General features: G+C 46.3%; 1 protein-coding gene across 1 annotated transcript in view; it reads left to right on the top strand.

Annotated features, from left to right (window-relative positions):
* Positions 1-2,988: 2,988 nt before the first annotated feature.
* The window catches only part of LOC142583008 (solute carrier family 2, facilitated glucose transporter member 8-like), a 39,502-nt gene continuing 27,667 nt past the window's right edge, over positions 2,989-14,823 (top strand). The window contains exon 1 of the mRNA XM_075693232.1: positions 2,989-3,283. Within this exon, the coding sequence (XP_075549347.1) occupies positions 3,212-3,283 (72 nt within the window). The 5' untranslated portion in view covers positions 2,989-3,211. The remainder of the gene's footprint in view (positions 3,284-14,823) is intronic.

Genomic DNA, 14,823 nt, shown 5'->3' with positions numbered 1-14,823 from the left:
GATTGCGATGCCCTGGTAACATGTTTTTCTTTTTTTTTTTTTTTCGGGACAGCTCAGCGGGAAAACATCAGTACTGATAGAAATTCCAGTAAATGCTCTTTTTCCAACTCTCAAAAGCCGTTTCTATGAATTTAAATTCCCGCTGGTCCATAGCGTCGCATAGCAATACTTCGCAATGGCGTACTATGTCGCAGCGCTACTCCTATCAAATAGAGAAATACGCGCTGCCCATAAGAATGCTGTTGTCACTACCAGCAAGTCTTGGTTGCAGCAAGCTTTGCGTATTCGGCACCTTTCATATATAGGCACCATGAATTGAAGCTTCATAGCGCTGACATCAACACAGGCGGATAATATAAGTCCGTCATTATACTGCGTTAAAATCGACATACAGGTCAGCGATGATAGCGGCGTGGCGACAGGCCTATAAGGATTGAATCTTTCAACGCCGTAAACACCCGTAAGCTGATTATGGCCGGTTTTCAGTGATGTTTTCAGTCATGTTTTCAGTGATGATTCAGAGTGATCCGGTTTCAGTAATGTCCGTTCCAGTGAAGTTTATGCCGGAACTGCTTTTTAAAATTTTTTTTGCCTTTTAGAGTGAGAAAGTACTATCCTGAACTGCCCTTCTATGCCATACACTTTAGGATTGACTCGAAATGTGTTAAAAATTTCATAGAATAAATATCCTTAGCAGGCCGTCTCGGTATTGTTTACGAACAAGCACTGTTTTTATATAGAAAAACCTCAATTTTCAAACGAAACATTCCAGCCGGGACAGGTAAAAAAGTTATCAATAAAATTACCGGTAGTGGCGCTGTAAGAAAACTATTTATTTTACATAGTTGTATACCGTGGAAACCGATCTTCGCTCTGGTCTTCCATGTTCACCACTTCAAGTAAGAAGGAGGGCATTTCACTGAAAAGTTCAAGTTTTCGGAGAAGTACGCAGCTTCGTCTTCCGAAGAGGCTCAATCACTCTCACGGATCGATGCAAATTCTAGTCAAGTGGATCACTATGTCCAGAAATAGCCACGTCAGTGAAAAAAAAAACGAAAGGAGAACGCTCACATGAGATTGAAGGCACACATATTCAATGGAAGCCCGAGCGGCTGTGGAAAACTTGACTCTCAGCACCTACCTGAAAATTTCAATATCGGTTTCATTCTCACAACCAATCACGCTGAAGGAAAGAAAACTACGGAAGATTATGCGAAAGACAATCAACATTATATCTCGATAGAGAGAGAGAGAGCTCTTTCCACACACTGCCGTAGGCAGACTTGGATACTTGAAATTCCGCGAGTGAAATTCTTCATGCAACAAAAAGTCGCCCTAACTCTATAATGACAGATGTCACGTTGGCATCAACACCGGGAAGCTGGAATAAACGTTGTCGCATCACTCTGTGCAATCGCGCTTTTTTTTTTTTTAGAGCTTGCATGGCGAACTCTGGCATTTTATATAGCTGCGCCAAACCAGAGAGAGAAACAAGGAAAGGCAGGAAGGTTAACTAGGTGAGTGTCTGGTTAGCAACCCTGCAGGAGAGAGACGGGGGAGGGATTAAGAAAGAAGGAGAAGGCAAAAGGATAGAGAAAGTTCAGGCGTACAATAATAGACGCACGGCGCCTAGAAGCGTCTTGTCAGGTCCGTTCATTCCAGAAGAGTCATGAGAGCAAGCGTAGCTCTTTGCGCTAATGACGGATGAGACAAACCAACTGTTCAGGAGAGTATACCGATAGAATTTACCATAGATGATGATACTGCGGCGTTCCAAGCGACCACCAAAACACAACGCTAGAAGATATACTTTCTTTCTCTTTGGAAATAACACAGAAAATACATCGCTACGGGGACATTTGCAGGCGACAGCCACACCTTTGGGCGCATCGAAGACGATGAAGAACTCTAGCGCGAGAAGGACTCCATCTTGCTTAGCGCAACGTATATTGTGGAAATATAGTTTGTAAATAGTCTCTCTCGCGCTTGTGTTACCGTTTACGTAACAAGATTTTTGCAGGAGGCGCAATTGCCCATGTTTCAGGATCTTGATGAGGCTTGTGCCTAGTTTGAAAGATGTCATTTACGTTGTGTAAAAATTGTGGCATATTAAATCATCAAACTAGACCTTAACCTCAAACATAAAGCTAGACCTCCAATAATCAGGGAGCGGGAAAAACCTAATGTTGGGTTTAGCATGGATGGTATTCGTAGTCCATCGCATCAAATAGGTGGCACTTTACTTGAAACTACGCAAGTTATAGTGGCAAAAGGAAGTGTAGTCTTGCACTGTTGCAGCAAGCACTTGAAAAGGAAGTAGAGACAAAACTATTGTTTAACTCTGATTTTTTAGTGAAAGGTGCCTGGAAGACTGCGTTATAATTTTTCGTAATTTTATCCTCACTGCAAGCTCACTGTGTTGTTGCGACCAGATGACCGGTTTCAATGACATGACATGTAATGTGCTCCATTACACACAGCTCCAGCTGTGTGCTGTAATGCCAGCTGTAAATATGTAAATAAACCCGTTCCTCGACTTCAACCTTCCGACCTCATCTCCTCATCAGCAAGCAACTCTCGGCGACAGAGACGGGCGAAAGCGTATTTCCGCTTAGTCAGCTTAGTGCGACGGCCCGGTAGCGCAGGCCAGCTACGCCGTTTGGTGGCGCTGCGGCAGCGTTAGGCAATCGACCTCTTGAAGTGGCGCCCCGACTCCAAACCACGAACTCCAGAACCAGAATCCTAACGGTGTTGGGAGCACTCGCATATAAGTGTACATGTCGCACGCGTTAGCGTTGGAGTCGGCGTCGTCGCACATTTCGTCGCCACAGTACCTACAGCTTCAGACGTGCAAGCGGCCACGGAACACGTCAATCTTCACATTTATCTCGAAAGCTATGCAGCTGTATACCTGGCTGCGCGACACACGAATACCGCAGGTGTGCGTATCTGACATCGTAAAAAAAAAAAAAAGAAAGCGTCGTAAAGTCAGCCCGTACCGTCGGTTTGACAATATCTCGCCGCACCTGTTGCCCCTGACGCTTCCTGCTCGAGGAAGGGCACATCAAAAACCGCGCATGTTGCCCTCTATACGCTTCGAGGCCTCGTCTGACGAGCGTGGTGTCGGGTCGGTGGTTCGCTGTTTTCGCTGCTGGCAGAGGCAGCCTCGGCTGTATAGTGCACGTATTTTCGCTTCTGGACTGTCATTTCAATGGTAGCGAAAGATGGTGCCTTGAAGGTATTAAAAGTGCGGCGATTACCCATGGACGTCGTCGCTACACAAGTAAGTGGTAAAACAGTTACCAAGTTTCTTGTTTTATTGTTTTATATCGCGGTGCCAGGATATAACAATATTATGTGGTGCATCAGTGGCTCAACGGCCTTATGCTTATAACCATGTAATAGATCGAGCTATTTGTTGCTCTATTACCATGTTTTCGGCCTTGAGATGCTGCGAACGAGGTCTCACGTTCGTTTCCCGGCGTTGGTGACTGCATTCTGAATGAGGAACTAGTGCAATTCTGGTTCACTTTATGTAATCGCACAGATGGTCAAAAATTAACTGGTAGCCCATACGTACGCAACGTCTCTCACAGCAAAGCGTAGCTTTGCGAAGTTAAACCCCAATTAGGTTTTACAGTTTTCGGAGTCGACCAGCCGCGGTAGCTTAGTGGCTGTGGGGTTGTGCTGAAGTGCAGGAGGCCGCGAGTTCAAACCAGGGCGAAGCGACCGGATTGCGATGGGGGAGGCGTGCAAAAACGCTGGTTACCGTGCAATTTGGGTGCACGTTCAACGATCCCAGGTGGTCAAAATTAACCCATATACGCACACCACGGCGTGACTCGTAATCAACTTGTGGCTTTGGCACGTGAAACCCCAGAATTTGTTAAGTTTTCGGAGTTTTTATTTTTCCTTTTTGTTGCTGTAGTGTTTTTGGTATTGTATCTAGTTCGGACGTTGCGCAGAAAAAAAGGTGTTTTGTGGTGTTTAACTGTTTCCCTTGAAAGTTTGCCTGCTTCTTTCTGCGACATGTATGCAGCTTCATCGTAATAAATTCGAGTTATTGCTTTCTCTTTACCCCGCCACTTTTGCAACAGGATGTTGCCATACTCGCAGTCACGTGCGATCCAAAATAAAAAAAAGTCAATGCAATAACGAAATATGTAATACGGTCAGAGCACTGTTATGCGGTATACGTAAGCCACGTGAAAGTATGGTTCAACATTGGACGAGCCGAGATGACAAGGTTCGCAAATTTTACGAAGAGCAACTGATGACAATGCTCATGTACAAAAAATAGCACCTCTATGTAAATATTACGTCTGGGCAAAATTAAAAAGAAAAGTGAAGAAGCATGCGAAGCAGAAAGACAAGGTTGATATCATCGAGCTTTCAATAAGGCATGGGCGTAATTTCTTATTGTTGCACATTCATACAGTTGTCGCACATTCAACCAGTTTCCTATAGTAAGGAAACGTTTGACTCTATTAAGTTTTCTTCGGTATTTAATAGAGTTTATTGCTAAATATGTACCGCTTGACCCCGTGAGGCTCGCCACAGTCTACTTCTCTGTTGACTAGCGAAGAACGCACATCGAATGCGTACGCTTTCCGAAAGTGAGCGGTTGCGTAATGCTTGTTCTTACAGCGCAGTGGCCTCAAACATTCAGCTTTGTCTTAAATAAGGAAAGCATCTTGAACATGAACTTGTTTCATGCGTTGCTGTGTCGCTCAGCTAACCGAAAATGGCGAAGCTATACGGACAGGGTAGCTGTAAACAACTAGAACAGTGTGTTCTTTGATGATACGTTGCTGGAGCCCACTCTCTTAAATACACATACCCTCTACCATTCCTCTTTCGCTAAGGCAAAATAATCAAAAGAATATTTACTCGGTCTCCTTTGGTCCATACTAAGGGAGAAACGCTGAACACAGAACTATTCACGTTGCACATTGGTTTTTGTGTAGACTGCTGTTGACTATCCAGCGCTAGTGTATCACCTGTGAGTGAGTCACCGACACCACAACCTTCAACTCCGTCGAAGGAATGAGCTCACAGTGGCGTTTGTTCAGCCTTTTCCTCGTTCTGTGTCCCGCTGTTTGCACAGCTTGACTCCTAGCTGTCTCAGCAACCGCGGAGTCATACTTCGTTTCCGTACATTACGTAATGGTTGGAAGTTTATGCCTACAGTATTTTAACATGCAGTATTTTAAACATACAGTATCCTTTAAAAAATTAGCCCCATGATTCCCTCTTTTTCGTACCGCGGACGATTGCATCGGAGAAGAGTGATTAGCGCTAAAGCGCGCTTAGATTCAGTATAACAGGCCTAAATACTGCGCGTTCTTGCACTATGACAGACAATACTTATATGCGAAATAATAGGATTTTCAACGGTGCGGTATAGAAGTCCTGCCGGCAGCTCTTGCCAGGCTAGATCCGCATGCGGCAAGCAGCACTCCTCCGCGAACCCAAATAAGGAGTTCTAAACTCTGTTTTGCGTTTGACGCTGTATACCAACTCGTCTTTTTCTTTCTTTTTTTGCCTTATTCAACAAGGCGCTTGAAGAAACTATTGATGCTGGTACCAATTAACACAACTTCCTCAACTATCTTTACTTACTGCCATTGCATCGCACATGTCAAACAGTTGTACCCTATGATTTTCCACGGTCGTCTTACCTTACAGAAATGTTTTTAGCGCAGGTACCTCAAAAGAACGAGGAAGCCAAATCGAAAACCAGATAGGCCTGAGGGGATACTCAGTTCAAAGGCAAAACAGTAGTGTAGAATGGCACAAATATGAAAGATACAGTGCCGCATAGCAATACAGAACTTGCACGTAACAGAGTGAATACTTCGGTGCAGTTATCCTCTGCTGCGGTTCAAGCCGCTGATTTGAGCTTCTTGAACGAGCGGACGCCGCCCTGAACAAGAAAAGAAACCACGTGTGAATCGAGCGATTCGATCTACACGTAAGCCACGTGGCTACGTTTATGAAGACATTGCACCGAAGCTTTTTCATAGCAAAACAAGTCGCAATACACACAGCTGAACCAGTGTAAGAAGCAAGATGGCTGGCGCACACTGTTTATTTGCGAAGCGGCCTATCGTCAATCACGAAACAGTTGTCTTTGATCTGCAAATGTATAGGGTGACTCTTTCAAGACAAACACCTTAGCAGTATTATTAATATTCGTCCAAACCAGAGAAAGATGTTCACAGAAAGACGGAGGCTTGAAGTAGTCAACAATGGACGAGCAAGGGAAGGCTCAGTCTGGCTTCAAGCTGAGGTTTCCCTTGTGCCGTTCCGTGTTGCTATAACCCGCCACCACCACCACCACCGGGACAACGTGGTTTACGAGATTGTGCTGTTCTGCGGGGAGTGTTGCATCGGTCAAGCGGGTCGATGTATTGATGGGAGATTGCAGTCGTCTGAACTCTCCGTATAGATGCCCTTTCTCTGCGCCAAAACGTGCTCGGCCCTTGGCCATGCCCGAACAAACCGAGGCTATAACTCGGAAGGGTCTAAAAGATTGTCTCGTAGACACTGAACTGATGAATTCCTGGTCAACTTAATGGAAATTTTTATTTTTTTCCATATTTACATGAGCTAGTCTAAGCTTGCTTTTCTTGCAGTGTTATAACCATTCGCTTTTACTTCAGTGATCCAGAGACTTACTCCGCCGGTGTTTGGCCATGGTGTTATAAACTTTTGACAGTGTTTTTCATTTTCATAATCTTTTTTGTGTTTGTTTATTTCCTAACTATGATATTGGAATATCCGGTGCGATGTTTGACCAAGCTTTTCATGTTTACATTTAATAAAGAAGCAAAAGAAGCAAGAACATTCTTCTATGCTTTAAGAAATGCAGGTTAGACACATTTGGCATCTCATTGCTCAGTGTGCGGTTGTAGGCCTGTATAATGCGTGTTCTGTGCAGAAACAAAGAAGCGAAAGTGGCTTTTTATAGCACAAGCACACTAGGTCAGGAAAAGTGTGGACCCTTGCATACGCGAGGCGTCAGTACAACAGAAGACACATCAACAAACAAACGTGGCGCTAACTTCCAATTACATAATTTACACGTGTATTTATCGAAACCACTTGCACGACTGCAAAAACAACGATGGCAAAAAAAGGAAACGAATGGCTTAAACTCATAGTTTTATCTCAGCTGATACACTAGAATTCTAATTTCTCTCTTTTTTTTTTTTGGCAACGCAGTACAATTGGAATTCTCGCGGGTGAGCTGAGGTTAGACTACGAGGGTCAACATTCTTTTTTTTTCTTGCAATTGTTTTTGCTCTAATACAATGGATTTAGCAAATGCACGCGTTCTATGAGGCACCAGCCAGAAGGTACAAATAAGGAGCTATACACGGAAATAAACAATGTTGTTGGAAGTTAGCGCCGTGTCTTTGTGTTCATCTGCCTTCCATTCTGGTTTTCTATAAGCGCTGCACTAGTACGTCAAGATGACATACCAACAAACCCGCTTCGCAACAGTAGTCAATAAGTGCTATTACACTGCATAGAAATCGACCTCGCCGATACAGTTAGGCCCTTGCAATTTGTTTTGGTGAAGCTTTGTTGCGTAGTTACGTGTTTAGAAACAATGCCGTCCTCAGCTAGTTACTCCCACTTTTCCGTATCGGGTATGCACGTTTCTAGTCTTTTTCATTGGCCGATCCCGAAGGTAGTGCTGTCTAAACATGTGGGCCGTTTTCGTGGGCATATGTTCCAGCAGAACTTTTTGTTGGCTAGTTGGTGCATGTTACTGAAGTACTAAAGCGCCAAACAGACGACACAAGAAGAGACACGGACGAGCGCTCGTCCGTGTTTCTTCTTGTGTCATCTGTTTGGCGCTTTAGTACTTCAGTGGCATACGTGCCGTCTAAACATGTTGGCCGATGCCGAACACAACGCAGTTCAAAAAGATTTAAGCAGTCTGACGCTTCTTAGAAATCCGTCACGCGAGGGTTGATAGAGTTGCCGTGCGCCGTGACTCCGCCCCATTGTCACCCCCAGCTCGCTCCGGAAGACATTGTCTTTGATCGACTTCAACTGGAGGTTGAATCGCCGTCGAACCGTTTTTTTTGCTTGGCATGTCCAGGGTTGTTGGTGTGCGTATGCACGAGTTTGTTTGTACATGAGACACATTTGCATTAAACTTTCAGCCGTGAGTCAGCGCTCGTATGGCGTCGTCTTCCCTCATGTTCCGTCTGATCTGTTGGCGCTGTAGGTAAATGTGCAGTCGTACCGGCAAGGTCAAGTTGCTGCGATATTTTCACTGTTGACGGCCTATAGCCCTCGTGTGCTCTTTGCAGCTTGCATTTGGGAAGATGTCCTACCGATCCATCTTTCCTTAATAGATACCCGGTGTAGGCTTCCATAACAATCTTCTTATGAAAAAAAAGTGCACTTGCTTCAATATCACTGAAGTGCTTCCATTCATAACGGACTCCTACGTTCGGGTGAGCATGCTTTGCATGCCTGGACATGATCACGCTCAACACAAGCCACAGTAGTTGAGTGGCTATGGCGTTGGCGCTGATAAAACACGAGAGCTCGGGTGCGATCCCGGCCGCGGCGATCGCATTCCGATGCAGGCAGAATGCAGAAACGCTCGTTCAACTCACATTGGGTGCCACGGTAAAGAACACCATGCGGTCAAAATTAATGCTGAGCTTCTAACTGTTGTTATAACACAGAACAGTTAACACAGAAAATACAGCATTGCGCATCAGCATTACCCTTTATCTTGCATATAAGTCAACATTTTGCCAAGGTACGAAGTCATGACGTGAAACGAAGCGGTATACAGTAAAAAAGTTATCGAGCAATGATATCACGATTTACAGTAGCGTAAGGAAAAAAATAGCATGGCATGACTTCGGCGGGAACAGGTTCCCGATCGGCAATTCAAACTTATGCATCCATGATTCAGCAACTGCTGCTCTGCGGGAAAGACCTGCGAATTCAATTTTATGGCTAGATGAGCTGGCACCCTGGCTAAACTTGTATTTTTCTTCTTTTTTATTCTCGGGCTGCGTCTTTTCTGGTGGGTACCTTGAAAAATATTGTGAAACACGAAAAACGCTCTTTTGCACGTTCGGCCGATATAATCGCAATCAATACGCAAGGTGCGGTCTCTTCCTATTACCACTAAGGACAAAAGTCCATAGTGAAATGTTGTTAAATAACGCCGTGAATGTCGTTTATGTAGCTCCATGCATGAGGAATTCCGCTACGTGTCACATGGCAACTTGTTGTTTCAATAATTTGTTCAAAATAAAAACAATAAACATCAGGGTGTAGGGAAGTAAAGCAACAAGGAAAAAGTTTACGGCGCGAGAGTTCATTTTTTCGTACCCACGAACTGCGTCATTGCAAAGGCCACATCGCTTTCAGGCTCGACCGAGATATCTACAGACGGCGGCCGCTTGGCTTCATCAGGCACATTAGTTTCGCTGAAGATAATCCAATCCCAGACTATGTTGCCCGAATAAGCGCAAAATAAAGCTGTGATGACTCAAGCGTTTCAGCTGCGTGCATGTTTCAAGGCTGCAGGGCGCTCTTGCAAGCCTCACAGAAGTGCGCTGTCTTTTCAAACTCTGTCGGGCATGATCAGCTTCGCTCGCAAAGCTCTACTTTCACAGACTTGAGACATCACCCCTTTGGGGGTTACTCAGTGGTCATAGCATTCGGGAGTTCGTCCGGCGATGTCGGCGCTACGTTTCCAATCCCCTTAAGATTTTCTCTCTTCTCATGTGTTGCAATAGCTGCCACAGAAAAGCGTCTCGCGAAACGCTTCAGAACGAGATTAAGGTTGGGCTGCCAGTAAACACTATAAAGCTGGACCCGGATCAGTGAGACAGACTCGGCGCTATAGCTCCCAAGCACAAGCCGCGCCACTCCCAGGTTGCCCCCCCCCCCCCCCCGTTTGCCTGTCTTTTATACTTTTTCCTAACCTTTACCCCACCCCCCCCCACTTCTTTTGTGTGTGTGCGTGTGTGCGCGTGTGTGTGCGTGCGTGCGTGCGTGCGGGTGTGCGGGTGTGCCTGCGGGTGTGCGTGGCCCGCAATGAAATTTACCAAGAAAATACTGGCATAATACTCCGTCCGAGCCATCGCATCCGGCAGATGTATAGAGCAGGATTCGCACTTCGCAGCGGTATTTTGCGCGACAGCCAACTTTTTCTAGGGACCGGGGGAATGGGTAGGCGAAACCGTATAGAGTTTCCTACAATTACTAGAGAGAGCTCTGGCGCTGCAATCGTTCAGCCACCATAGGAATGATGGGCAGCGCACGGATTTGTCTGATTTTCGTGCTAGTGGTTTCAGCCGTTCTCGTGGCTTCGTTTGTTAGCTTTATCTGGATCTAAAGTGGTGCAAATTTGTATACAATTTATACATTTTTTTACGTACAATAAGACTCTGGAAGCGCGCATAATCGCTGCTAACTGCAGTGGTTCCGCTCGTCGATGCGTCCATGGCGTAATGGTTTCGATATCGGGATTCTGTGCTAGAGGTCCCGAGCTCGAATCTTGCCGTCGGACAATTTTAATAATTTGTCCTTAACTGTTTATAATGCAGTACTTTTTTGACAGTCGTAACTTAGGAAAGTCACGAAGCTATTTAAAACCAGAAGGAGCAAGTTTAGGCAAATTCATGTACTAGCCATCATTCCCATGCCGGCTGAACTGCCCTGCTTGCTGCTCCCGTAAACACTAGCGCCCTCTAGCAATTGTATGACACTTTATGGATGAAACGACTGTTATAACGCTCAGCGTGTTCTTATCGCATGCTTCGCACCAGTTCTCGCTCGACACGGCTTTGTCGTCAGCTGGCCCATCATGAAACCCGCAGCCCCCATATATAGAGGAAGCAAAGAAACCTCTATCCCGCAGCCCCATAATATCGACCCTAGACAGGGGCCGATATTATGTTAGCTTGCTGTAAATGCGTACGCGAGAATGAAACATTCTGGCCTATAGCCAAAAACAACTCACGCTGTAGACCCCCTTGACTTGTTTGCTGGAAATGAACTACTACCGTTGTTTTAGGTCATGCAGCTGAGTCAGGACACACAAGCATTCCGTTGTCCGTTATACCTTTCTGCCATTGTGGTCGGTTGCAGTAATTTTAGTTAATTGGACAGGTGAGCTGTTCTAGTAAATTATGCCTTAGCAACAACAAAACTGTCACGCGCACCGTGACATGAGGCTATAGGTAAGCCGTAAAAGACAAAACAAAAAATGAGACTTGCGGCAACGCCTGCTTGACGTTCCCGCCGCAGTTGACCATAACCTCATGGATCTTGACAGCACGTACTTCGGTCTGCTTATTGTTTGTCGCTAACAAAGGGCTGTACTGCGTTCTAAAGGAACAACATACTCAAGCTAGTAACTTTCGATAAACTTTCCTGCGCCAGAACAACTAAAGTACAGTCACAAACATTATGACTGAAAACGGGAGCGCGAGTTGCACGGTACATGCATAGTACGCCGGCGAGGGGCCAGAGCACTCTTTTAGTTTGCAGGTTTAGCGGACGCACTCCCTCAATGCATGCGCGCGTTGCCTGCGAATGCTCTGCAGCCAGACCGCAATTAATGCGCATGAGCATGATGCCGCATACTTCGTTATTTTCAGGTTTCGTGCGATGGCGGCTGTAGCAGACGACTCGCGTGCGGCATTAACGAGTGCGTGCGTTAAACCTGCAAACTATACGATAGTTCCCTCTCTGCTCGTCAGAGAGCTCTGACTGTATCGTGTGGCACTCGCTCCCGCGACCACTGTCATAATGCTTGCGACTGCACGCAAAAATACTTTAAAATTTGTGATGTCGAGCTGATGTGCACCGGCGCTGAGATGTCGGCGGAAAGTTCGAGAAAGTGAAGTTGGCCTTGATTTTCTACTTTATTAATCACCCTTTTCTCTCCAAAGTAGTAATATGACAGTTTTGAAACGCTATTTCACCGGTATAAACAGATTCAGTATTGCTCTTTAGGGTCCCGTTAGAACCATGGCACAACTTATCTGAACAGGTGCAAAATCAGACGGTTTTTTACAAGGCACACTATAGTAAAAATAGCTCCGATACAGAATGGACGATCGGGATAGTTGGTGTTTCGTTATTGGAAACACACTAAAGAACATTCGTCGTGACACGAAGTGACGACACTCACCAAAACGTATTTATGTCCTACATATAAGGCTGTGCTGCGGTTGGTGTGGGTCATTTGGATCAAATAAAAGTTGCAGACGGTTCAACAAACGCCCATGATGTGGCAATTACTCTGCAAATAATTACGAGGGACGAACTCGGCAATAACCGGGGTGATTTTCCGGCACTCTCGCATCCTTTCTCAGTTAACTGTGCTCGAACTGTGCAGATCCCAGAGCTCGACGCACCTCGAGGCGCTTGGCCATTTGGAAGTATAATTGCGAAAGTAAATTCACTTACCACCGAAATTCACTTACTCGGCAACTCAAACGAGAAGGACTGCGCGGCGGCGACCACACGCCTCGGCTGCTGTGAAGCTGTTCGAAGGCACACACTCCGCTCTTGTAGTTTGAGGAGCCCGGTTTGTCACGCCCCCATTGCAAGCTCGCGCAGTCTTTGTTCTCGATCTCTGGACTCACGCATTTTCTTTCAGTTCCGTTCTTGGCAGCGGTCGGCGGTTTTAACGCAAGAAGCCGTCTCTCTATCGATGCAAATAGTTAAAGTCAGCACATCTCCGTTTCTTTTGCAGTGGGCTCCTTCAGTACATCGCTTGCGATGCGGTTAGAGTTAACTTGAGATTAGAATCGTTAAATGTGCACCATTATAAGTCAATTGTATTCTCACGTGCGCGTGACGGTAGAGGACCAGCAGACAGGGGAAGACGAGCTGAAGAAATTTAAGGTCCTTTTTGGGAAAGGGGGAGGAGGAGGTGAATCCTTACAAGCTGAAGAAAAAGTACGGCTTTGAGGCAGCGATAGGAACGGCAAAGTTCGCGGTCACCAAATTGAATGACGCGTCTTACAAATGAGGCTTTATTCCCAACAGTGAGCGACAGAGGACTGTAGATCGACCAGTGATAGCCGCAATAATTTCGGAAGTTATTATCCGCGCCGTGTGCTATGTGATAAGCCAGGCTCGCCTTTTCCGTAGGAGCAATAACATTCGTGATGTAGGAATGATCTCACGCTGTTTGCGTGTCTGGCGCAAAATGTGCAAAGCTGACAGTTAAGAAATTAATTAAATTCTGTGGTCTCACGTGCCAAAACTATGATCCGATTATGAGGCCCGCCGTAGTGAAGCACTACGGTTAATTTCGACCCCCTACTGATGTTTTAACATGAACCTAAATCTAAGTACATGAGCCTTTTTTTTTTTTTTGCCTTTCGCCCTCATCGAAACGTGAACGCAGCGGCCGGGATCAAACCCGAGACCTCGAGCTCAGCAGCGCAACGCCGTAGCCTCTGGGCCACCGCGGCGGGTGACAGGTGACATTTATTTGCATTCGAATGCATTCGATAGCACTCAAAGAGGGACATTTAGGAGGAAATTAAATCACGTGCCTCACTTAAATAATGGTATTTTCGCCCATCTCTGTCGTTCGATGTTCACGGCTTTCTGCTGCCAAGCCTCCGAGTTTGCTGGTTAAAATTAATAATAATATTTGGGGTTTTACGTGCCAAAACCACTTTCTGATTATGAGGCACGCCGTAGTGGAGGACTCCGGAAATTTTGACCACCTGGGGTTCTTTAACGTGCACCTAAATCTAAGCACACGGGTGTTTTCGCATTTCGCCCCCATCGAAATGCGGCCGCCGTGGCCGGGATTCGATCCCGCGACCTCGTGCTCAGCAGCCCAACACCATAGCCACTGAGCAACCACGGCGGGTGCTGGTTAAAATTCAGGCAGCCACGACTGCATGACGTTGGTGTCAGTGTTCGAACGCGCTCCTTCCTTTAACGCAATTTCAATGCATGTTAAAGAACCACAGTTGATCAAAATTCATCCGGAGACCTCCAGAACGGCGCCACTCGTGTCCCGCTGCATGGTTTCAGGGCGTTGAACACCCCAATGCCTTTTGCAGTTTTTGTAACGCAGCTCTTAGCCGCTCATTCTTGCGTTGAGCGTTGGCGTGCCTCCGCATTATGCTTCGGCGTAACCGAACGAAAGAGCACAGCGAAAGATGAAAGCGCGAACGCGGAGCGCAGCAGGGAATGAAATACCGCGAGAGCGAAGATAGCGCGAGGAGGAAGGTGCAGCGGAAGCATGAGGAGAAAAGCGGACGAAGCCACGTTGAAGCACCATCAGATGGCGCTCACATCCGCGGCACCGGCTGTGTGGGGCAAAGAAAAAAATTTGGAGGACTCTTAATCTTCGCCTTTAAAAATGGAGCGCGATAGCGTTCAAAGTTCCCTGACTGCTTCTCACGTTTCCCGGAAACTACAACTTATGTAACCGTAATGCTACCGGGAAACGCTGGCGGCGAACGCTATGCACAAAGGCGAGCTTTCTGGTAGAAACGCGGCCTCTTGCGTAGGCCACGATGTGACGGAGACGAGCGCCATCTGAAGGTGTTGCAAGGAACCAGGCGCACCGCATTACGCCCTTTGAGATTTGCGCACGCCGATGCGCGCAAATCTCAGAGATCATGGCCGCTCTGTGAACGGTAGAAACGCTGGAAAAGGGTTTGGTGTTTCGTGTGGACGCGCAACAGAATTATGCTTTCTCGTATATTCAGATTACAATCCGACGCTATCATGCCTGTAGGTTGCGTGTAAGTCGTACTGTACGACTTTTCTCACGTATTTTACCTCGGG

This window comes from Dermacentor variabilis, chromosome 5 (genome assembly GCF_050947875.1).
Source record: "Dermacentor variabilis isolate Ectoservices chromosome 5, ASM5094787v1, whole genome shotgun sequence".
In the NCBI taxonomy this organism is placed as follows: Eukaryota; Metazoa; Arthropoda; class Arachnida; order Ixodida; family Ixodidae; genus Dermacentor; species Dermacentor variabilis.
Note: the sequence above shows the minus strand (reverse complement) of the source record. Positions and strands in the feature narration are given on the sequence as shown.